Source organism: Acanthochromis polyacanthus, chromosome 12 (genome assembly GCF_021347895.1).
Source record: "Acanthochromis polyacanthus isolate Apoly-LR-REF ecotype Palm Island chromosome 12, KAUST_Apoly_ChrSc, whole genome shotgun sequence".
Taxonomy (NCBI): Eukaryota; Metazoa; Chordata; class Actinopteri; family Pomacentridae; genus Acanthochromis; species Acanthochromis polyacanthus.
Genome location: NC_067124.1, coordinates 32341554 through 32366961, shown reverse-complemented (window position 1 = coordinate 32366961; position 25408 = coordinate 32341554). Strand labels below are relative to the sequence as shown.

General features: G+C 38.3%; 4 protein-coding genes across 5 annotated transcripts; all 4 read left to right on the top strand.

Annotated features, from left to right (window-relative positions):
* The first annotated feature begins 3107 nt into the window (after window positions 1-3107).
* LOC110962111 (chemerin-like receptor 1) lies at window positions 3108-8569 on the top strand. Its single transcript, XM_051957440.1, has 3 exons — window positions 3108-3484; window positions 4171-5318; window positions 5431-8569. Exons 2-3 carry the CDS (start codon window positions 4182-4184, stop codon window positions 5455-5457), a joined length of 1164 nt encoding a protein of 387 aa, XP_051813400.1. The 5' UTR covers window positions 3108-3484; window positions 4171-4181; the 3' UTR covers window positions 5458-8569.
* A 4165-nt stretch (window positions 8570-12734) lies between these two features.
* Window positions 12735-20035, top strand: LOC110973008 (chemerin-like receptor 1). Of its 2 annotated transcripts, XM_051957442.1 has the most exons (3): window positions 12735-13001; window positions 14338-15433; window positions 19734-20035. In XM_051957442.1, the coding sequence occupies exons 2-3, from the start codon at window positions 14355-14357 to the stop codon at window positions 19759-19761; spliced, it is 1107 nt and encodes a 368-aa protein (XP_051813402.1). In that variant the 5' UTR covers window positions 12735-13001; window positions 14338-14354; the 3' UTR covers window positions 19762-20035. The 2 variants fall into 2 exon arrangements, with proteins under 2 accessions (XP_051813402.1, XP_051813401.1); XM_051957441.1 differs by lacking the exon at window positions 19734-20035 and having other exon boundaries at window positions 14338-15741.
* Window positions 18617-19728, top strand: LOC127536351 (chemerin-like receptor 1; the record flags this gene model as incomplete). The annotated part of the gene is made up of 1 exon (XM_051956358.1): window positions 18617-19728. A coding segment is annotated over exon 1 (1065 nt), but the record flags the coding sequence as incomplete, so codon positions are not given.
* A 2719-nt stretch (window positions 20036-22754) lies between the features above and the next one.
* On the top strand, window positions 22755-24295 carry LOC110962100 (chemerin-like receptor 1). Its single transcript, XM_051957443.1, has one exon. The coding sequence runs from the start codon at window positions 22794-22796 to the stop codon at window positions 23898-23900; it is 1107 nt and encodes a 368-aa protein (XP_051813403.1). The 5' UTR covers window positions 22755-22793; the 3' UTR covers window positions 23901-24295.
* The last annotated feature ends 1113 nt before the right edge of the window (window positions 24296-25408 follow it).

The following is a 25408-nucleotide window of genomic DNA, read 5'->3' as shown; positions in this document are numbered from 1 at the left end:
TAAGAATGCGTAAAAACAATTAAATTGCTCAGAATTACAGCTCAGATTTGCTTCAGGGTAGGTATACGAATTCCTCTTTGTTTTAGTCTTGCAATCAGGCTGTTTGCTGGATCCATTCTCCCAGATTCCTGTGCTTAATGTCAGATGATTCAGGAATGCATGGCTTACCTGATGAGTGATAAAGTGGCCTGAAACATCCCACCATATCTGAGTGTGTTACTTTTTAGCCTTGTGAAATTGCAAAATTTATATTTCCATAAACTGTGTTACAGACATCAGCAGGGTTTTTTTTTAACTTAATTTCCAGCTTGTTAGATCATTCACAAGTCGTGTCATTTCACTTGCACCTTAAAGGTGTCAGGAGTGTTTTAACATTTCAAAGGAAATCTGATTAAGAGTGAAACCACTGTGCTGCCAAACAGGAATTTACAAGTCGGTTAGATAAGAGAGAACTCCTACACCCTGCCCTTTATTCTGCAATAACGTTTTATGAAATACATTTCAGTAGTTAGAGCATCATCAGATAAGCTATTGGCTGAAACATAGCTTTTTTTTTTTCTTTTTTTTTTTACAGAGCATTTTGGACTTTCTTCCACATGCAAATGCAGTCTTGGGTGACTGAAAGCAGCGTTTTTGGAAAACTTTTCACACAGTTGAGATCTTCAGAAACTCTTGCCTTGTGCACACTAATATGGATTTTAATCTAGATGGATCCAAAACACAACAAGAAAAGCACTCAGTGAGCGCAATAGTCAGCCAAGGCTGCTCAGTCGTATCATTTCCGACGGCTGAAATCTTGAAAAAATTTGTGGCAAAAATCACAGTACTATAGCATCTGGCCTTTTAATATAGATGTACCCACAAACAACATGACCTTGCTCTGGGCACAAGTGTGTGTTATGCATGTGTAATGTTGCAAACAGACCAACAGACAAACTGACAAACGTACACCGATCGTCTCATAAGTCTGCAAAAGACTTATGAAAAAGTTCCTTGGTGGAGTAATAAAATGAAATGGAAAAAAAGAGATTCTGTCCACACAGCTATTATTTTGCTGAATCTATCTGTAGTCACAAGATCGCAAAATTGACTACAAACACATTAACAAGCAGGCAAGCGATCAACAATGTATTAAATACAAGAGAAGACCATCACTTCATTGTTTCTAGCAGATTTTAAACTGCAAATCCTGAGGACTGCGTAATATTGGATAGAACAGATGCAGAGGCTTTAGCATGCTGGCGAAATGGTACACCAATGCAGCAGTTAACTTGTAAACTTGAAACTGCTAGTGTAACCAAATGCAAACACACTGGTATATATGTCTCCCATTTTTTACTTTTACACATAAATGTACAGTTTCTCTTCCATTTTATGAAAGAACAGAGACGGTAGCATCAGTAAACACATATAATTCGCTGCATCATTGATCCGCTATCATTGCTAGCTTGCCAAAACTGTTTTTAAGGCTTCTGACTGGTCATCATGGTTTTGGGGTTTGGGTCAAAGCTGTTGATTTCATTTTTTGATTTAATAATTTGGTGCATTTTTGCATATCCATGTGGACATTGATGTTTCTTTAAAAAGAAGGAGGAAAAAGTACCCATGTACATGTAAACCTTGTCCCAGAAACAAAGAGCATGCCAGACAAACATATCAAACTCTTCCTCAGGAGAGGTCACTCAGGAATTATGCAGCTGATCAGTCCCTCTGGATGCATTTAGCTCAGGGGTGTCAAACTCAGTTCCTGGAGGGCCACTATCCTGCATGTTTTAGATGTTTCCCTCTTCCAACACACCTGATTCAAATGATCAGCTTATCATCAAGCTCAGCAGAAGCCTGATAACGATCCTGATCATTTGAATCAGGTGTGTTGGAAGAGGGAAACATCTAAAACATGCAGGATAGTGGCCCTCCAGGAACTGAGTGACACCCCTGAGGCACATTCCACCTTTAAAAACTAACAAGCTACAATAAGCTGCAACAACATCACTGCTTCCCTTCAAACTGATAAAATAAAAATCAGTTCATCCAAAATCATCTCTTCCATAAAGACAGTGATAACATTAGACTCATGACAGATCTCAGAACAAAACTATGCTGCTTTACACTGCAGGCTGTTTTAGATCTCGAAATTTGGTGCATTTTCCGACCACGAGAACCTCTTTCGGGGTTGTTTTCAAGGAACAAAAAGTCCCTACTCTGGGGTAGGTCTTTCTGAGCAACCCTGAAAATCTGTTGTGTGGAGATACAAACACTGGTCGGTTAAGGAAATGCCATATTTCTGACATCTCCATGGAGATGCCGAACAGCAGTCCTCTTGTCTCAATATCACCATCTTCACTGTACAAATTTACCACAGAAAACCAGTGCTCATAGATCTGAAGTTGCTTCAAGTAGCTACTATTTATCATTGTTTTTTTGCACTCTTAGTTAATGTTGTGATCAAGACTGGCAGATCCTACAGCAAAATGGAACTCGAAAGGTCAAAAATGGCGATTGTGGATGGTTTCTATAGATGTTGGCGCCACCTTGCACCTGCCTGACTTCTTGATAAGGAAGGCTGCATGAACTTTAAATATTTTAGTTGCTTCATATGTATCCCTCAAAATAGGCAGCAGGATGCCATCTATTATCACTAAATTGAAAAATCTATCACAAAAACTTCCTCCAGTTCTTTTCTGTTTGCAGCTTTGAATCTATGGTGGCGCCATGGTTTGGTTTCAAGTTGGAATGTGTTACTATTTTACAAAACTTTTTGGCCGACTCTGCTGTGACTTGCAGTGCAGGCTGAAGAGAGGGGACATTATACCTACATGTCCAGATGTTGAGTCACACAGTCAACACCGAGCAATTACACTGAACCTCAAGCAAACATGAGCTCAGCCCACGTAGAGCAAAAACACATTACACCGCAGGAGCATCGGTGGGGGCGTATGAGAAGTCACAGTTCCACTCTTTCTCAGGTAGTCATCCCAACAAACCCCGCAATTTCTGCATTTGGTTGTTTGGTTACTCGGTGTTTTCACTTCTGGAGTTTCCCAAAGCACAAAGACTCCATAGTGAAGCATTTGATGAAGGCATGTCTTGACAGGAGGCTTTTTTTTTTTTTTTTGCAACATTTCAGCTCCTGCAGAAACAAATATCATTTTTTTGTCAGCTACAGGGGAAGAAAGTGGTTGTTTCATTTGACCAAGATATTCAAAGTGTATGTATTGAAGGAAAGCAGAAGTTAAACAACTGAGTGAAACATTTTGGGGAAGTTTTGTTTTTGTTGAAGTGCATGCAAAAGTGCAAGTGGTTCAATGATCTTTTGTGGTGGAGGAGAGGTTGTAGAGAGGGGTGAAGCTTCAGGTCCCGCCTCGAGCATGAAGAGTGACGTCACATATTTAATGAGTCAGGGCTCCGAGCTGCACAGTTTCTCCACAGAGGAGTCGGAGCAGAGCGGAGGACGCATTCACATCGGACTGGAACACAGAGAGAGGTAGAGTGTCCGTTCACATTTAAAAAGAAAAAAAAACTTTTATGACTCAGACGACGTGGTTGGTAAAAGAAAAACTACTGCAGTTAAGCAGTAAAGCATGTATTTATGACTTTATTGGACCTCTGGCGTGCGTCTCAGTCTGGAGTATTTCTCTTTAGAATCGACAAAGGTCTCCGCAAGAAATCAAGCTGCTTAATTGTTTTGTAGCTGTGTTGTGTGCAATTAACAAAGACACAATTAACTGCTGTCTTTTGCGCAGCACATTGGCTTGATTGCGGTTTGATTAGTAACTTTTACGCATCAAATTTGGTTCCTTTATTTTCCCCCATGTGGATTTTACGCAGTGGAGGGGAACAAATTGGTGCGATCTCAGTATGATGTTAAGCTTCTAAGTTACATCCAAAGTTGGTAAAAAAAAAAAAATCCTCAAAATGGAAATAAAATCTGTCTGTATGTCATTTATGGTTCAGGAAAAGGTTATAATGTCATGAAGAAGAGCGTGATTAGTTAAGTCATGTCAGAATCTTCTACTGACCTGTCTTTGGAAATGACATAAGTGAAGCTGAATTTGGCAACTTATTTCCATAAAGTGGGCTGAATCCTTGGTTTTGGTTAAAAGTCGGGTTTTGTGGACTGTTTTGATCCTAAATATAAAAGGATAACCATCACTTTTGCTCCGGGTGCAGGTTTAAAGACAATGATGGAGCTAATGACTGCTACCCCTTTCTACCACCTCAACACGACAGATGACAGTGGAAGAAATGGCTCCTTGTACGACGACGGGGACGAGTATGACTACAAGGACGAGCACGGTGAGCTGAGACAGTCTCTCAACATCATGTCCCTCATAGTTTACTGCCTGGCCTTCGTCCTCGGCGTGCTTGGGAATGGAGTGGTCATCTGGGTGACCGGGTTCAAGATGAAGAAAACGGTGAACACGGTTTGGTTCCTCAACCTCGCCGTGGCCGACTTCCTGTTCACAGCATTCCTGCCCCTAAGTGTGACGTACACAGCTATGGATTTCCACTGGCCCTTTGGCAAGTTCATGTGCAAGCTGAACACCACCATTAGCTTCCTGAACATGTTCGCCAGCGTCTACGTCCTGGTGGTGATCAGCGTGGACAGATGTGTGTCGGTGGTTTGGCCTGTTTGGGCTCAGAACCACCGGAACGTACAGAAGGCCTCCTGCGTGAGTTTGGGAGTTTGGGTGCTGGCGTTGATTCTCAGCGCTCCCTACTTCATCTTTAGGGACACCGGGCCGTCGTACCACAACGAGGACATCATCAACTGCTTCAACAACTTCGCCTTTTCCGATGACTACGAAACGCCGTCCGTGAACCGGCTGCGACAGTTTCGTCACCAGGCCATGACCATCACCCGCTTCCTCCTGGGATTCGTCGTCCCCTTCACCGTCATAGTCTGCTGTTACGCCGTCATCATCCACCGCCTCAGGAGAAACCGAACCCTGGCCAGCCAGTCCAGCCGCCCCTTTAAGATCATCGCCGCCATCATCATCACCTTTTTCCTGTGCTGGGCTCCATTTCACATCATGGGTCTAATTGAGTTGGTCAACCACATGGCTAATTATACAAGCGACACTCTGGATCACATCACCACTATCGGGGTCCCCATAGCCACCAGTCTGGCCTTCCTTAACAGCTGCCTGAACCCACTGCTGTATGTGTTCATGGGCCAAGATTTCAAGGATAAAGTCCGCAAATCCATCCTGAATGTACTGGAGTCGGCCTTCCAGGAGGAGGTGTCTCGCTCCTACACCTACACAAACTCAATGGTCACCAGTCGGAGCAAAGAGAAATCGGTTTCTGATGCTGAGGTGTGAGGTTATTGACGAAACCAATGATCAAATCCTTATACTGTACATAATAGTAAATGTAACTGTATATAGCAGATAACTTTTTAAACTGTTTGTTTTTTGTCATTCAAAGATCCTCAAGACAATCTCTTCCACTTGACATGAGGGAAAGACTTCATCTGTTACAATTTGGCTGATCAGATCTAAAGTACAGTGTTTCCAAAAGAGGAAGAACTTTATAAATACCTTCACCAACCTGCATACACACCTCCAAATGAAGCAACCCATGATGCTGCTTTATTCTAGTGAGTACGCGTGTGCTTCTTTTTTGTGCATTTGTGTTTTCAGCTGCGCTTTGTTAAACCTATTCGATGCAATTTTTTTTCAAGAAAGAAAGCCCCAATTTTTAAAGCCTGATTTATGGTTTATTTGTTAAACACAAGCAGCATGAAGACACCATTTAGTTGATTAAGAGAATGTAAATTGCGTGCACTCCTCGTGTTAATTGCCATCGTTTTGCCTGTGCATGATGGAAAAGAAAATGATTCAAGTGCCAGTTACGTAAAGGGCGTAACTATGGGTTTTACTGATTGTGTTTTGGCACATCACCTAAAAAATATGTGATTTAGGAGGTTACAGAAAAGAAAACAATGCCTTTCCTGCTGTTCAGTATAGCATGCTGTAAATGCACAAGAAAGATGTACAGTGTCAAATATTGTTGCCCAGTCACCACAAATGGCCTCATACCAAGCTAACTTCCCCTTTTTCACCCAATTCTACGCGGCCACTGATCCCACTTTGGCCAAAACTGGGCACATGCCACTTCCCACAAAGCCCATCTTTGTGTGCATTCAGTTTATAGATTCCTTATGCTGTAAGAAGCACCTGTTTGCCATCAATTCTGCCATCTCACTGTTGGAGCTTATTGTCGACTGCTACGTGTCTACTGCATGCTTTTGCTAAACATGTTATTTACATTTGTTATTAAGCATAAGGGCAGTCTAATGTAATCCCAGTTAATATGTACGATAATGACTATAAGATTATTGTGCTTAAAGCAGCAGCCGCATTGTACGTTTAGTTTAGTTTGATTTTTTTTTGACGTATTTTGCTCCTTTGAAAGGCTGCCAGAGCAGTGAGGGGTTAATGTTTGTGACTTTCACTCTAAATGCATGCATGTTGTGCTATAATCTAAGAATTTTGTGTTCTCAAAGATGGTCAGGATCTTGTCAATAAAGACAAGGCAGAAATCCCAATTGTTCTCATTTTAGAAACAGGAATTAGCAGGTTTTTCATATTTTTGTCTCAAAATGTCACTCAGGAAATCAGTTTGTTAGCAAAACTGTTGCCACAATTTTTTTTAACAGAGTAATGAAAATTAATGAGAAAAAGGCAAATAAAAACATCAATTCTTAATTTTAGAAGCAGAAATCAATGGATTTTTAAAATATTTTTTGCCTAAATATATTTTAGAAATCAGTAAACTTATTGCCAAATCATTTTCTCTCAACTTAATAATGGAATTATTGTTTTTAATATGGCAAGACTGCTATTATCTAAGAATTTAGAATTCCACAGATATTCTTATTATTGCAAAAAAAATATTTTTAAAAGCCAGTTTTTAAAATTACCACTTATTCTCATTTTAGAAGCAGAAATCAGCAGATTTTATTTTTCCCTCCAAAAACTTTACTCAGGAAGTGAAGTAGCTTCGTGCCAAATTATTTTCTTTCAACTGAATAATCAAATTTGATTACAAAAGCTATTGTAGTATTGTTATCAAAGAATGGTATCATTTCAAAGATATTCAGGAGTTATTTGCAAAAAAAGAAAAAATAATTATTCTCATTTAGAAGCATAAATCAGCAGGTTTTTCATGTTTTTGGCTCAGAAAAGTAACTCCGGTAATCAATCAGGTATCAAATTTGATGCCAAATCATTTTCTCTTGACTAAATGATAAAAATAAAAGGAAAAATATAAGACTTTTGATATATGTGGTATATCATCATATAGCATGAATCTGTCTATAAAGGGTTAATTCTAATGTATACAGTGTAAATGATATTTTTTTTATGTGGCCACAGGGCCCACTTTAGTAAGCGTTTATAACCAGTAATAATGATGATGACTGTTATTATGGTTCTTGCTGTAACCATTATTCCCATTATTAAAATATTTTTGGACTTAACCGCTTTTCCATTTGTAATGTACATTTCATAATCACCACATGAGCGCATCTTTCTCCCAGTATTGTGCAATTATGAACAGTGATTGATATGTGCAAGTCAAAAGCAATACCCTTCCTATTACAGATTTAACCAGTAGAGGGAGCTGTTGTACACATGAGGGACATCACAGATAAAGAACCGCAAACTGCAGAAGGAAAAACACTGGTGCACACTGAATGTTTTTCAGCTTTTAAGAGTGAAGATGCAGCATATATGTGTGCACAATTAAAGGCTGCGGAGTCAGTGTCTTATTCTCTTCTTAAATGTATTCACAGGATTCTTATGCAGCAATGAAACTCAGGTCACTGCGTCTCCACCTCGTTTTGTGTTCAATTTATTTACAGAATATATTTGTTGAGCTGAATCTCAGGACATGGGACTAAATACTATACTTCCCAGAATGCACTGGTAGCAGCAAAGAGGTGCTTGACACCTGATCAGTCATCACTGATTTAGAGCTCCTGGGAAGGACTGGAGGAAGCTCAGTCATTCAGACGAGAAAGAAACAAGGAAAGAACAAAGGAGATCCAAGTCCACTCATGGATTCAGTCCAAAGATGCCAATGGTTGGTGAAATGTTTGTTTGCTTTCTTGGTGTTCTGAAATGTTTCTTGATGTGGTAAAGTTGATGTTTACTGCTGTGTGATTGGTTAATGAAAGCACTGCAGCATTTACTTCATTGATTTTATGTCAAATGAGTTTGAATTAAGATAATTTATTTTGAGTTTATGCAAAGTAAAAATGTAGAATATATATGTTTGTTAAAAGTTAAAACTTTACTAAAATGTTGATTATTTGTTATTAAATTTAAAAGGCTTAAAATGTGGACACTTTTTTTTAGATTATTATTATTATCTAGATTATTCTTTATTTGCTTTTAAAGGCTTAAGTGATTGATTCATTTAAATGGGTAATATGCCAGCTTTTTGGTTCTGTGTTTGATGGCGTTAACTTTGTTTCTCTGTGTTTAAAGGTTTACAACCTAATGCAATAACACAACCAACCAACTAAAAGCAAAATAAATGTTTGAGTTGGAAATTTGAATTGAGTTGTCGGCGCGTCCTTTAAAGGAAAAGAGAGGAGGACTTGACAATATTCATTCTGACACAAGAAAAAAGCTGGTGCAGTATTTATGTTGCAGAAAAGTTGGTCTGCTCATATGTGCTGTGAAAAAAATCTGAGGAAACTAAAACAAAAGAAGGATGTGTTATTTAAAAAGTTATCATCTTATTCTATAGAGCTCAGTTAGGTGAAATAAATGTTAAATGTTTTAATATGTACACTCACATGTGACAGGAACTGTTCAAATTACCACAAGGCCTCTTGTTTAAATACAGCGTCAGTATTTATAATCCTACTGATGGGAATCAGAATCTGCTTTTAATGGCCAAGTATGTACATAACATACAGGGAATTTGGTTTTGGCTGTTAGTGTCACCCAAGGAATAAGGACAGAAAATAATAAAATAACTTCAGAAGGAAGAAGAGAAGAATTTTTTTTTGACAAAACAAAAAAATAGCACTAATATAAAAATATACAGATATTTACATGTTTTGAAAAGAATACACAAACGGTAGTGCAAACTGTTAATTGCTAGAGTGAAAATGCAGTGCAAAAACATACGTTGGTATATTGGAACGGCTCAGCTGGTTATTAGGGGAAGAAGCTGTTCTCGCTGGTGGTTTTAGTGTCAGGGCCGGCCGCTGGCATAAACACTCTATGCCGTTGTTTATAGCCACATCCACTAGAGGGGGCCACACGGTGTGTCATTATTGGTAATTGTCTCCATTGTTTTAAGGATACATTTTTTAAAAAATAAATATTTGCTGTTAATCATGTGCATGTGTGTTTTAACCCAATTACAAGCTGTGCACGTGATTTGGTAGTTGCCCTGTGCATGTTTTGGGGCCACAAAAAAAATCTTGCTTAGGGCCACCAAAGTCCTAGGGCCGGCCCTGTTTAGTGTACGTGGCTCTTCAGTGCCTGCTGGAAGGGAGGGGAGAGAACGGTTTATGTCCAGGGTGATCGGGCTCTCAGATGATGTTTCCTGGTTCTAGTTGAGTACAGTTCCTGGATGGAGGGTAGGGGGCCTCCAGGGATGTTTTCTGCAGTTCGTACTATGCATGTATGTAATACTGTAATTAAGGTGGCTTTTCTTTTATCTAATCACATGTATGTTGCACCATTATCTACAGATGTTTATGTATAATATTTGTTTATTTCAGAGCTGAAATTTTGCATTATTTTCATACTCAAGTAATGTCAGTTTTTTTTCCAAATCTTTACATTCTCAGTTCTGAGATTTCTTATTTTATTTCATTAAGAGGCAATAACACAAACTATAAACAAAAAGACAACCAAGAATTTTAATGCTTGAAGCAGGATTTAATTTATTGATTTTTGTCTGGAGTTGGCTACTTTTCATAATCTACTACATAACTTCCCCCAAACACTTTGACCACCAGAGGAAGCTGTTTTACATATCAGGTGCATAGACTGTATATATAATGGACGTAGCATCTGGCTCCAGAATTGAAGCCAACCCGAAAGTGTCAAAAACTTGCAATATCCCGCCGTCCGCTAGGGTTGGCTCCAAAAAGCTTTTGCTCCATAGACCCCAATTCATTTTTGGAAAAAATAAAATTTGATAGACTGATGTTCTACAGCTCAGGATTTTTTCCTGTTAGTTTTCATGGTCAAAATGAGAGATCAGGTGGCCGATCTTAAAATAAATCAATACTGAATTTTAAATAAATCGTTAAAGTTGGCGGAGCCAGGGGGCGTGGCTATACTTGATAGACAGCAACAGAAGCCTCTGCGGTAAAACGTGGGCGGGATAAGAGAGTTCTCAGCCAATTCTGCCCCGAGTTGCTCTCTGGTCCAGTCTGTTTGATGACGCTTTTTACGTCACTGGCTCCAAAAAAATCCAAAACGGCGACCAGGAAGTAGCAAAATCCGGGCTTCATTTTCTCGCCGTTGAAACCAACGGGTGACGTCACGGTTAGTTGACGCCTGATCAGGTGCTTTGCAGATCTGAATCACAGTTTTAAAAAAATACATCTGTTTGCACAATTACAGGCTGCAAGTCAGTCTGTGTTTATTCTGCTTCTTGCACGTTTTCCACTCAAGTTCAGTGGGCAGGAAGTGGGTCATCAGTCGTGTGTGTATTTTAGGGGATTTTCTGTCAGTGTCAGCTGTTATCACTATGTCCTCTTATTCTGATGAGCTCAGTCAAACAGCATGGGAAGTTCGATATAAATACTTTGCTGGTGTCATTTGTAATATGTTGGACAAACCCGAGTTTTTTGTCAGCAGGAATTTCAGTGAGGACACTGAGGATATGTTCACCTCAATATTTAGATATGTTATTCTAATATAAGATAATATAATCAAGATAAATTGATCTAAGAAAATTTAAGCTCTCAAATACATTAAGTTATTCTCAGATAAATTAAAATTATTAATCTCAGATAAGATCAATTAAATTAATCTCAGATTAAATAAATAGTAAAACATGAAATTATGAGCTCATACAAACACAGCATCTATTATGGAAAACATGCAGTTAGATCATATACAGTATATTCAATTTTATATGCAACTGCCACCTAATGCTTGAGGTTTGAATTACGTTATCATAAATAAATATAGGTATTTTCACCATTAATTGTTGCAACAAGGCATAAAATGGTGCATCACAATTCAAAAGATGCAGAAAATGAATTGTTTTGTGCCCAAAAATCCCCAGGAATTGCTAAAACCACTGTGGGAATGTTGAGGTGCAGCAGTTTCATGATCATCTGGCACCACAGGACTGTAGTACCGTAAAACGGGGCTATAAGGGACAGCGGGGTAATAAGGGACATTTTTCTGGAAAATGTTTAAAATGTAATTCTGCGGTTTTTATGTTGAGCAGGACGCGGTTTTGTGTTGACAACACGGTTTTGTGTTGACAACACAAAACCGCATCCTGCTCAACATAAAAACCGCAGAATTACATTTAAAACATTTTCCAGAAAAATGTCCCTTATTACCCCGCTGTCCCTTACAGCCCCGTTTTACGGTCAATGCAATAATGTATAAAGTTGGAGGTTGTGAAGAGTATAGCTAAACTGCTGAGTCTAATCTGACAGAGGAAAGACATGAACACTAACAGCTAATGAGGCAATTTGTATCAGATAAATGGAACATCCTGTAAAGATAAACGCATCCGTGCAACACGAATGCTGTCAGCCACTCTTTCCATTGACGTAAATACACAAACTGGAGAAGCCACTGTTTCTGTGTGGCACATTTGAAATGGCAACCGTTGATCCAAAGTGCTTGACAGAAATAAGACCTTCCAGTGTTATTTATTTACCTCAGTAATGTAAATATCAAATGCACAGTATGAAATGATGCACAAATTTACTTCACAAGATAAAATACTATGGATAAGACCCTGTAATATTTTAATTATGTAAATTATCCATATTAAATTGATAAATAATAAGGTGACTACCTTACAATGAGCCAAATTCACCTCACTAAATCAGTAAATATTAAGATTAAGACCCTGCAATTTTCTTTACAATGCAAACTTATCTCACTAAATTAGTAAATATTAAGATTAACACCTCACAATATTATTATTAATACATGTTAACCTAAGTAAATTGTTAGATATTAAGGTTAATGCCTCACAATATTATTTATCATAGAATAACTGAAATAAATGAGCAAATATTTAGGTTCAGACCCTACAATATTAAATGTAAATTTACTCCACTAGATTTCGTAAATATTAAGTTTACACCACCTGGCAGGTAAACCTTTTTTACGCCAAGTGCCATCTAGTGTAAATAATATTATGGGAAAGCTGGTTTAAATCTGATGAATTTACTCTACTATGAAATAAAATATAAAATCAAACACTATGAATAAACGGACATAAAGCTGATTGGTTTACGCTTACTCCATAGTGTTATGCGTCACTGGATGTGGAAATATCTTACTCAAACTTGTTGCATTACTATTGAATACTGTCCAACAACAAAGACACGGTGTCTTTCAGAGTTGCAGAAAAGCTGAAGCTGAGAAGAAGAAACATAGTGAAGCAACCACAAAAATGTGGATATTCTGATTTTAAATGTCAGAGGCTGCATAGCTAATGTGTTCATGGAAGGAAAAGTCTGCTATTTTCATAAACTATTTTGTCAAACTACTGCAGAGTGAAGAAAGGAGACACTAAATGTCAAGATTTGATCTGGCATTTAGCATGACACTGTACAAGATGCGGCATGTCTAGAGCAGTTAAAGGTTATGCAAGAGCATCAGTTGACAAATTTAGGCAGTTTTTTTTGTTAACGCAAGCTTCCTGTGGATCCGCCTTAAGGTGGGCGGTGACTGACTTCACACTTTAGACTGCATTAAACTGCCAGAGTTTAAGAAGGGATTCTTCATCTGCAGATTCATCAACAAACAACTCTGAAAAAGGTAGGTTACCTTTGATATTTTGCAGTGCTCGATTTAGACGGTCGCCAGATCGCCGCATGGCGACCCGGCGACCGTCCAAGTCGAGCGCTCGGGCGAGCTGAACCGCGTATCATGTTTTCTTCATGGAGGCAGCCACTTCGTATGATGTCATCAATCTCCTATCATTCCTGGCGACACGCGGCGACCTGGCGACCGTCTAAATCGAGCGCTGTTTTGTTATTACAGGAATATAAAATCATTAGTTTTCAGATACACACACTCACATCTGACACTTCTTTTAAACAATAAAGCACTTGATTAACACTAGTTAGTCTTTATTTAATGGGCCAGGAAGCCAAAATAAGAGGAGATATAAGCTGTCAGTGCATAAACAGCAGCAGTATTCTCAGAATTATTAACAATAGTATTAGTAGTAGTAGTACTAGTAGTGATTATTATTGCTATTTACTCATTTAGTTTGGTTATTTTTGATTATTTATAATAATGTGGCATGTTAATCTAAATATTTACTACTTTACTCAGGTAAATTAGTATTTTTTGCAATAGTGCAGGATATTAACCTTATTTTCTAGTTTAGTCCAGGTAAATTTATCATATATATATATATATATATATATATATATATATATATATATATAGTAATGTAGTGTCTTAACCTCAATGTTTACTAATTTAGTCAGTGTAATTAGATCTATTTATAGTATTGGGGGGTCTTAACCTTAATAGTTATTCAATATGTCAGGATAATTTGGATTTTATATAATTACATAGAATCTTCACCATAATATTTATATATTATTTAATTAAATTCATATAATGAAAAACTATGTAGGGTCTTAACCTTTGGATTTAAACTTGCTTGGAAAATTCATATAATGTTTCTTTACTGGAGAGCGTTTTGGTTCAATGATTGTTGTTTTAAATGTGCTGTGAAAATAATGGTGACTTGACTTGTCATTAGTAGTAGTAGTCATAGTGGTACTAGTAGTAGTAATGTTAATGTTGTTTAGTATGAGGGGAATGTGGATAATATGAAATATGTTTTCTGGAGGTATAAATTATTCATCATGTTGCTGATTCAAGCTGTTTTTTTTGTTTTGTTTTTTTTGCTTCTTACATTTTTCAAAGCAAAATAACCATCATTTAAATTTATTTCAGGATCTACATCCAAAACCCAGTTTAATTCAGTAAAAATTTGTTCCTCCACAAGACATGTGAATAAACAAAATATCTACAAACATGTCACATCATAACTGTTCAAATAAAAGACAGAATCGGAGACAAACTCAAATATGACTTTTACGTGCATTTATATAGTTTTCTCATGTTGCCACAGCAGGTCTGAAGGCCGTGATGGAGACGATCAATTCCTCTTCCTACAACTTCAGGACAACTACTCTGCCTCCTGGAGATGGCTATGACGATTTTCACAAGTATGCTGATTTGTTGAAGTCTCTCAACATCATGTCTATGATAGTTTACTCTCTGGCCTTCGTCCTCGGTGTGGTCGGGAATGGAGTGGTCATCTGGGTGACTGGGTTCCTGATGAAGAAAACGGTGAACACGGTTTGGTTCCTGAACCTCGCTGTGGCCGACTTCCTGTTCACAGCATTTCTTCCCTTTGCAGTGACCTACCTGGCGCTGGATTTCCACTGGCCCTTCGGCAATTTCATGTGCAAGCTGAACACCACAGTCAGCTTTCTGAACTTGTTTGCTAGTGTCTTCTTTCTGGTGGTGATCAGCATGGACAGATGCGTGTCGGTGGTTTGGCCCGTTTGGGCGCAGAACCACCGGAACGTACGCAAGGCCTCCTGGGTGAGTCTGGGAGTTTGGGTGGTGGCTTTGATTCTCAGCATTCCGTACTTCGTCTTCAGGGACACCGAGGATGACCTCGAGGCAAACTTGACATTCTGCTTCAACAACTATGCTCTTTCTGATGACTACGAAACGCCGTCCGTGAACCGGCTGCGACAGTCTCGTCACGAGGCGCTGGTCGTCGTCCGCTTCCTCCTGGCATTCGTTGTCCCCTTCACCGTCATCGTCTCCTGTTACGCCATCATCATCCACCGCCTCAGGAGAAACCGAACCCTGGCCAGCCAGACCAGCCGCCCCTTTAAGATCATCGCTGCCATCATCATCACTTTTTTCGTGTGCTGGGTTCCATTTCACATCATGGGTCTAATTGAGTTGGTAAAATTCTCTTCAGATGAACCAAACAACAAATTAGAATTTGTCATCTCTGTCGGCATCCCCATAGCCACCAGCCTGGCCTTCCTCAACAGCTGCCTGAACCCACTGCTGTATGTGTTCATGGGCCAAGATTTCAAGGAAAAAGTCCGCAAATCCATCCTGAAAGCGCTGGAGTCGGCCTTCCAGGAGGAGGAGGAGACTCGCTCCACCAATGACATGAAAACAGGGGAGAGCAAAGAGAGGTCAGCAGATGATGAGACTGAGGTATAAAGCTGTCCATGAAGGAACTTATACTGAAAGTGCAAACAATTTGGACTCAAATATCATTGTAAATATCAAATGGATTTTCCCAAGTTGTACATATTAGCCAAGAATCAATCATTTTATAGAGATAATGTTAGATTTTCTATGTCTTTTCTGTTTGCTTTGCCAGCTACTAAGATCCATGGAGACTGATGGTACAAGATGCTGTGATGCTTTATTATGACTAAACCTTCTCTCAACAAGACAGTGGGGTATTTTAACTATAAGAATAAATGGATGAAGCAGACCTAAGCCGTCTTGTTGCTGTTTGTGTCACAGGCTGCACCATAATAACTAAAAAGGATTGTAAAATTTCCTGCACAAAAGATCCATTTCAAAATCAGTATTGCGGTAGCGTGGTGGTTGAAATTGTGCAACAAAGGCATCGAAAAGTCAGGTTTGGTTGGCTAAAAAGTAAGTTTCCATTCGTGACCAAACCGAATAAACAACATTTACTAGAAAGGTCGTCTTAGGTAAGAGTGAAGTGGGCGGATACGCAGTTGCTAATGTTGTAGAAATTCTACAGAAAGTTAAGTCAGAAAGAGCAAGCATCGGTCAGAGATATTTGTGCATTCACTTTTAAAATTAGAATGTCAAGGAAGTTCTGGGGATTTTTGAAGACCTTGTTTACTTGGGAGGTTACTGCAGGAACCTTTAACAGTTTAATTCAAAGACATGACTGAAGGAACTTTTCTGTAGAGTCAAATACAGGCCTAACTGAAATTGCATTTACACTTTATTTTATTTCTGCAAACTTACTTTTATTAAAGCTGTGTACATAGAACTATTCTATTTCAGTATTTATAAAATGTGCCATCTTAAGTAGAAATCTCTACAATATTGTATCATATTTTTTATGCTTGGTGGTAAGAAAATATTCCAATAAAACGAAACAAACAAAATAATAATTATGACGATTACTATAGTTATTATTATTGAGGTTTTTTTAATTGGTGAAAAAATCTTCTTGAGCTGTTTTATATTTCAAATGAATTCTCTATTGTGTTTTGCGGTGTACAGTGACCAAAAAGCAAAGTTTTAAAGGTCAAACAGGTAAAACTGAACTGAAACACAGGTGTAAAATGTAATTTATGCTAGGTTTTGACATCACTGGTGCTAATAACTAAGTCAGTTTACATTAACATACTAGATTTGACTTGAACATGACCATAGAAATGTCATTAAGTTAAAACCAATTACATTTTGTGAAGTAAATTCATACTAAATATAAAGTTATATGGTCTTAGCCTGAATATTTAATAATTTATTTAGTTTGTCCTGTATTATATACTATTGAAGACAAAATTATTAGCCCCACAATGAAATATATGTACAACAAATGTGCCTCACTAAATGACATTTTTATGGTCATGCTCACGTCAAATCCCAAATGTGGATGGAAATTCATGAAGTTAACAGCACCACTGACGTCAAAACAATCCACCTCGAAAGAAGCTCCGTGGTGAAAGTAATATTATGGGAAAGCTGGTTAAAGTCTAATGCATTTGCTCTTCTTCTATGAAATAAAATATAAAGTTAAGCATTAGGAACACATGGACATAAAGCTGAGTGCTTTGTTTGCTTTATAGTGTTATATGTGACTGGGTGTGGAAATATGTCACTCAGACTTGCTGCAGAACTAATGAATGTTGCCCAGCAACAAGGCAACAGTGTCAGAATTGTGCAACAACCGGAAGCTGAGAAGAAGAATCATAATGAAGCAACATCGCCAAAAATGCAGATATTCTGATATTGATGTCAGAGGCAGCATATGTTCGTGTAATGAAAAGGCTGTTATCTTCATAAACGACTTAGTTTAATTACTGCAGAGTGAAGAAAGGAGACACAAAAAGTCAAGATTTATTCGCTATGTCAACACAAAGCAACAACACGGGCTCCAAAGCACCATGGGTTTAGGCGAGCATTTAACATGATACTATACAAGATTTTTTGAGCAGCTGAAGTTTTTTTTAAGCAAGCTTCCTGTGGATCCGCCTTAAGGTGAACAGTGACCACCGCCACACGCTAGACTGTACTAAACTACCAGACTTTAAGTAGAGATTCTTCATCTGCAGATTAATCAACAAACAACTCTGAAAAAGGTAGGTTACCTCTGATATTTTGTTATTACAGGAATATAAAATCATCATTTTCCAGATACAAACTCACATCTGACACTTCTTTTAAACAAAGCAATTAATTAAAACTATTTTTTATTTTATGGGCCAGGAAGCCAAAACAAGGAGAGATTTAAGCTGTCAATGTATAAATAACAGTATTTTCAGAATTACTAGTAGTAGTAGTAGTTAATACTAGGTACATTTTTATTATATGTAATATTGTACAATATTAACCTTAATATTTTCTAGATCAGATAAATTTCCCTTAAATGTAATATTATAGTGTCTTAACCTCAGTATTGACTAATTTAGTCAGGTAAATTAGATCTATATATAATATTGGAGGGTCTTAACCTTAATATTTATTCAGACAAGCAAATTTGTCTTGTATGAAATATTTTAGGATCTTAACCTTAATAGTTACACAATATGTCAAGTTAATTTGTATTTTATATAATATTAGAGGGTTTAAACCATAATTTTACATGATCTAGATAAAAAAAAATCCTGTAGGGTCTTAACTTTAGTATTTAATTTGGTAAATTCATAAAAATAATATTGTCCTATTGGAGAGCGTTTTGGTTCAGTGATTGTTTTAAATGTGCTGTGAAAATAATGGTGACTCGACTTGTCACTAATAGTAGTAATCATAGTAGTGGTAGTAATGTTAATGCCATTTAGTATTAGGGGAATGAGGAGAACATGAAACTTTTTTTTCTGGAGGTGTAAATTTTTAATCATCAGTGAAAACTTGTTCCTCCACAAGATGTGTGAATAAACAAACTATCTACAAACTTGTCATATCATAGCTGTTCTGTAGCTTTTCTTTCTTTAATGATGTGAGCTGAAAGCAAAACTAAGAGTCACCAGAGGAATCCGACTTGGTGAACATTCAGTGTTAAACTTTTCCATACATGTATGAATATTAATGCATTGATTTATTAAAAATTCTTCAAATTAAAGGACAGAATTGGCGACAAACTCAAATATGACTTTTACGTGCATTTATATAGTTTTCTCATGTTGCCACAACAGGTCTGAAGGCCGTGATGGAGACGATCAATTCCTCTTCCTACAACTTCAGGACAACTACTCTGCCTCCTGAAGATGGCTATGACGATTTTGACAAGTATTTGTTGAAGTCTCTCCACATCATGTCTATGATAGTTTACTCTCTGGTCTTCGTCCTCGGTGTGGTCGGGAATGGAGTGGTCATCTGGGTGACTGGGTTCAAGATGAAGAAAACGGTGAACACAGTTTGGATTCTCAATCTCGCTGTGGCTGATTTCCTGTTCACAGCATTTCTTCCCTTTGCAGTGACCTACCTGGCGCTGGATTTCCACTGGCCCTTCGGCAATTTCATGTGCAAGCTACACACCACAGTCAGCTTACTGAACATGTTCACCAGCATCTACTTTTTGATGGTGATCAGTGTGGACAGATGCGTGTCAGTGGTTTGGCCCGTTTGGGCGCAGAACCACCGGAACGTACGCAAGGCCTCCTGGGTGAGTCTGGGAGTTTGGGTGGTGGCTTCGATTCTCAGTGTTCCGTACTTCGTCTTCAGGGACACCGAGGATGACCTCGAGGCAAACTTGACATTCTGCTTCGACAACTTTGCTCTTTCCGATGACTACGAAACGCCGTCCGTGAACCAGCTGCGTAAGTTTCGTCATGAGGCGCTGGTCGTCGTCCGCTTCCTCCTGGCATTCGTTGTCCCCTTCACCGTCATCGTCTCCTGTTACGCCATCATCATCCACCGCCTCAGGAGAAACCGAACCCTGGCCAGCCAGACCAGCCGCCCCTTTAAGATCATCGCTGCCATCATCTTCACTTTTTTCGTGTGCTGGGCTCCACTTCACATCATGGGTCTAATTCACTTGGTAAAATTCTCTTCAGATGAACCAAACAACAAATTAGAATTTGTCATCACTGTTGGCATCCCCATAGCCACCAATCTGGCCTTCCTCAACAGCTGCCTGAACCCACTGCTGTATGTGTTCATGGGCCAAGAGTTAAAGAATGAAGTCCGCAAATCCATCCTGAAAGCGCTGGAGTCGGCCTTCCAGGAGGAGAAGACTCGTTCAACCTATGCCATGAAAACAGGGGAGAGCAAAGAGAGGTCGGCAGATGATGAGACTGAGGTATAAAGCTGTCCATGAAGGAACTTATACTGAAAGTGCAAACAATTTGGACTCAAATGTAAATATCAAATGGATTTTCCCAAGTTGTACATATTATCCCAGAATCAATCCTTTTATAGAGATAATGTTAGATTTTCTATGTCTTTTCTGTTTGCTTTGCCAGCTACTAAGATCCATGGAGACTGATGGTACAAGATGCTGTGATGCTTTATGTTGACTAAACCTTCTCGCAACGAGACAGTGGAGCATTTTAACTATAAGAATAAATGGATGAAGCAGACCTAAGCCGTCTTGTTGCTGTTTGTGTCACAGGCTGTACCATAATAGACCTGAAAAGAATTGTAAAATTTCCTGGACAAAAGATCCAGACCGTCATTTCAAAATCAGTATTGCAGTAGTTTGGTGGTTGAAACTGTGCAACAAGGGCATCGAAAATTCAGGTTTGGTTTGCAAAAAAGTAAGTTTTCATTCGTGATCAAACTGAATAGACAACATTTACCACAAAGGGCGGATACGCAGTTGTTAATGTTGTGGAAATTCTACAGAAAGTTAAGTCAGAAAGAACAAGCATCAGTCAGAGATATTTGTGCCTGGAAATGCTGCAATAACTTTGTATACCCTTTTCCTGTTTTGTAAGCATCAACAGTTCTTTTTCTCAGGTTTAAACTGATTTCTTTTGTTTGTTAGCATGATACTTTCTCAAGTGCCAGCTCAATACCTTCATGAAGTTTTTATACTGTGTGTAAAGTATAGGACAACCTCCAGTTCATTGATTGATTGATTACAAGCTGTGAGCATTACAAAGATAAAGCACATGATTGCACAACAGTGGCTTGTGCTTTGACTCAATAAAAAGATCAGTTATTAAGGAGACTAATAATTTTGACCCTGATAGTGTTTGGTTTTTGTGAAATAATTTTGTTTCTGTGTGCAAAGTAAACTAATGCAAGCATCCAAAATAAAACCTGGATGTTTGGAAAACCTGTGTTAAAAATTCCTTGATCTGTTTAACAGCACTTGGGAATTTTTTTGAAAAAAAAAACTAAACTAAAATTTCATAGGGGGGCTAATAGTTTTGTCTTCAACTGTATATAATACAGGACAACCTACATACATTACTAAATATTAAGGTTAAAACCCTGCATTATATTTAATATGAAATTATGTCCCAAAACTTTGTAAATATGAAGGTTAACACCTCATAATATTGTTTACAATCTACCTTAACCTAAATGAATCGGTAAGTAATAAAGTTAAGACCCTTCAGTATCAAATATAATACAACTTCAATCGACTAAATTCATGAATCAGAAAGATAGGACCTTACAATATTATCGAATAATGACCATGTGATATTTTAATGAAGCAAAATATCCTAAATAAATTTGTAAATATCATGGTTAAGACCCTACAATGTTATATGTATGACAAATGTGCCTCACTAAATGACATTTTTATGGTCACACTCATGTCAAATCCCAAATGGGGATGGAAATTCATGAAGTTAATAGCACCACTGACGTCAAAACAATCCACCTCGAAAGAAGCTCCGTGGTGAAAGTAATATTATGGGAAAGCTGGTTAAAGTCTAATGCATTTGCTCTTCTTCTATGAAATAAAATATAAAGTTAAGCATTAGGAACACATGGACATAAAGCTGAGTGCTTTATGTTTGCTTTATAGTGTTATATGTGACTGGGTGTGGAAATATGTCACTCAGACTTGCTGCAGAACTAATGAATGTTGCCCAGCAGCAAAGGCACAGTGTCAGAATTGTGCAACAACCGGAAGCTGAAAAGAAGAATCATAATGAAGCAACATCGCAAAATGCAGATATTCTGATATTGATATCAGAGGCAGCATATGTTCGTGTAATGAAAAGGCTGTTATCTTCATAAACGACTTAGTTTAATTACTGCAGAGTGAAGAAAGGAGACACAAAAAGTCAAGATTTATTCGCTATGTCAACACAAAGCAACAACACGGGCTCCAAAGCACCATGGGTTTAGGCGAGCATTTAACATGATACTATACAAGATTTTTTAGAGCAGCTGAAGTTTTTTTTAAGCAAGCTTCCTGTGGATCCGCCTTAAGGTGAACAGTGACCGCCGCCACACGCTAAACTGTACTGAACTACCAGACTTTAAGTAGAGATTCTTCATCTGCAGATTCATCAACAAACAACTCTGAAAAAGGTAGGTTACCTCTGATATTTTGTTATTACAGGAATGTAAAATCACCATTTTCCAGATACAAACTCACATCTGACACTTGTTTTAAACAATAAAGCAATTAATTAAAACTATTTTTTATTTTATGGGCCAGGAAGCCAAAACAAGGAGAGATTTAAGCTGTCAATGTATAAATAACAGTATTTTCAGAATTACTAGTAGTAGTAGTAGTTAATACTAGGTACATTTTTATTATATGTAATATTGTATGATATTAACCTTAATATTTTCTAGATCAGATAAATTTCCCTTAAATGTAATATTATAGTGTCTTAACCTCAGTATTTACTAATTTAGTCAGGTAAATTAGATCTATATATAATATTGGAGGGTCTTAACCTTAATATTTATTAGGACAAGCAAATTTGTCTTGTATGAAATATTTTAGGATCTTAACCTTAATAGTAATCATAGTAGTAGTAGTAATGTTAATGCCATTTAGTATTAGGGGAATGAGGAGAACATGAAACTTTTTTTTCTGGAGGTGTAAATTTTTAATCATCAGTGAAAACTTGTTCCTCCACAAGATGTGTGAATAAACAAACTATCTACAAACTTGTCATATCATAGCTGTTCTGTAGCTTTTCTTTCTTTAATGATGTGAGCTGAAAGCAAAACTAAGAGTCACCAGAGGAATCCGACTTAGTGAACATTCAGTGTTAAACTTTTCCATTCATGTATGAATGTTAATGCATTGATTTATTAAAAATTCTTTAAATTAAAGGACAGAATTGGCGACAAACTCAAATATGACTTTTACGTGCATTTATATAGTTTTCTCATGTTGCCACAGCAGGTCTGAAGGCCATGATGGAGACGATCAATTCCTCTTCCTACAACTTCATTACAACTACTCAGCCTCCTGGAGATGGCTATGACGATTTTGACAAGTATGCTGATTTGTTCAAGTCTCTCCACATCATGTCTATGATAGTTTACTCTCTGGTCTTCGTCCTCGGTGTGGTTGGGAATGGAGTGGTCATCTGGGTGACTGGGTTCAAGATGAAGAAAACGGTGAACACAGTTTGGATTCTCAATCTCGCTGTGGCTGATTTCCTGTTCACAGCATTTCTTCCCTTAAAAGTGACCCACCTGGCGCTGGATTTCCACTGGCCCTTCGGCAATTTCATGTGCAAGCTACACACCACAGTCAGCTTACTGAACATGTTCACCAGCATCTACCTTTTGATGGTGATCAGTGTGGACAGATGCGTGTCGGTGGTTTGGCCTGTTTGGGCGCAGAACCACCGGAACATACGCAAGGCCTCCTGGGTGAGTCTGGGAGTTTGGGTGGTGGCTTCGATTCTCAGCGTTCCATATTTCGTCTTCAGGGACACTGAAGTTGACCCCGAAGATCGCTTCACATTCTGCTTCGACAACTTTGCTCTTTCCGATGACTATGAAACGCCGTCCGTGAACCAGCTGCGACAGTCTCGTAATGAGGCGCTGGTCGTCGTCCAGTTCTTCCTGAAATTCCTTATCCCCTTCACCGTCATCGTCTCCTGTTACGCCATCATCATCCACCGCCTCAGGAGAAACCGAACCCTGGCCAGCCAGACCAGCCGCCCCTTTAAGATCATCGTTGCCATCATCATCACTTTTTTCGTGTGCTGGGCTCCACTTCACATCATGGGTCTAATTCACTTGGTAAAATTCTCTTCAGATGAACCAAACAACAAATTAGAATTTGTCATCTCTGTCAGCATCCCCATAGCCACCAATCTGGCCTTCCTCAACAGCTGCCTGAACCCACTGCTGTATGTGTTCATGGGCCAAGATTTCAAGGATGAAGTCCGCAAATCCATCCTGAAAGCGCTGGAGTCGGCCTTCCAGGAGGAGAAGACTCGCTCAACCTATGCCACGAAAACAGGGGAGAGCAAAGAGAGGTCAGCAGCTGATGATACTGAGGTATAAAGCTGTCCATGAAGCAACTTATACTGAAAGTGAAAACAATTTGGACTCAAATGTAAATATAAAATGGATTTTCCCAAATTGTACATATTATCCCAGAATCAATCCTTTTACAGATATGTTAGCTTTTCTATGTCTTTTCTGTTTGCTTTGCCAGCTACTAAGATCCATGGAGACTGATGGTACAATATGCTGTGATGCTTTATTTTGACTAAACCTTCTCTCAACGAGACAGTGGAGCATTTTTTAACCATAATCGAATAAATGGATGAACCAGACCTAAGTCGTCTTTTTCCCAAAGAAATCCAGGCAGTCATTTTAATATCAGTATTTCAGTCGCTTGATGGTTGAAATTGTGCAACAAGGGCATCAAAAAATGAGGTTTAGTTGGCAAGAAAGGAAGTTTTAATTCTTGATCAAAGTGATTACACAATATTTACTAGGAAGTTTGTAAGAGTGAAATGGGCGGATACGCAGTTGCTAATGTTGTGAAAATTCTACAGAAAATAAATTCAGAACAAACAAGCGTCAGAGTTATTTGTGCCTTCACTTTTAGAATTAGGAGAATGTCAAGGAAGTTCTGGGAATTTTTGAGAACCTTGTTAACTTGGAAGGTTCCTACAGGAACTTTTAACAGTTCAATTCAGAGAAGACATCACTGGAGGAACTTTGGTTGTACAAAAAAGCAAGAGTGCTCTCCCGAGCCCTGCTAATCGAACAATGAGCAAAGAGGTGGAATGTGACTGGAGCTGATGCAGGCCTTGCAAACAGTTGCTGTGATAACCTGGAAGAGCAATGACATGTCACTCAAAATGACTTTTGATGTAAGTATGACTAATTTTCAGCATTATAAGATTTAAATAAATGAGTTATGTAAGAATTCCTCCTCTGTACTGTTGTCAGGGATGGGGAAATTTGCTCAAATCATTTTTGTATCAGACTGTAAATATGTTTATTCCTGCTGCAAAGTTAGGCATTCTGTGGTGTAGTTTTAGAAAGACAGTCACTGCAGCTCTGATTAGTGGCACTATGACTCGTCCTACATCTCCCGATGATTGCCGCAACTGCGTTCTTGTCCGAGTTTCACAATTTTTTAATTGTTTACAAATGTTCCTGCATCTGTCTCCACATCTGAGAAATCTTGCAAGCAGATTTTGCAGTTATTCTGGCAATTATTTTTCTCGTGGAGCCATGATGACAACATGCACTGACCGAAGCCAAAACATGTGGTCTTCATAATGAATTTAGCTGGACACAAATCAGTCTGTTAGGCAAGTTACAGAACATATTTGACACACATCTTTGTCCTGTTTAGAGCACTGGCAGGATTTTATGAGAGTTACTGTGCTACACTCCAGAAGAATTGAGTCTGTTCCAGTCAAGTAGTCAGAGAGTGCATAAATCGTAAGTCATCATCAAGCTTTATTATGAAGCTCTGTGGTGTTATCTTATGTGTTTAATTGATAATAAAATGGTGCTAGTAGTGTTGGTGGAAACATCCTGCTCTTGCT

What these genes read in the sequence shown, in the direction of transcription:
- LOC110962111 (XM_051957440.1), top strand. Translation starts at nt 4,182, where the DNA reads ATGATGGAGCTAATGACTGCTACCCCTTTCTACCACCTCAACACGACA. An exon ending in AATCGGTTTCTGATGCTGAG is followed by an intron (nt 5,319 to 5,430) that starts GTGTGAGGTTAT and finishes TGTCATTCAAAG; the next exon opens with ATCCTCAAGACAATCTCTTC.
- LOC110973008 (XM_051957442.1), top strand. Translation starts at nt 14,355, where the DNA reads ATGGAGACGATCAATTCCTCTTCCTACAACTTCAGGACAACTACTCTG. An exon ending in ACAGGGGAGAGCAAAGAGAG is followed by an intron (nt 15,434 to 19,733) that starts GTCAGCAGATGA and finishes GAGCAAAGAGAG; the next exon opens with GTCGGCAGATGATGAGACTG.
- LOC110962100 (XM_051957443.1), top strand. Translation starts at nt 22,794, where the DNA reads ATGATGGAGACGATCAATTCCTCTTCCTACAACTTCATTACAACTACT.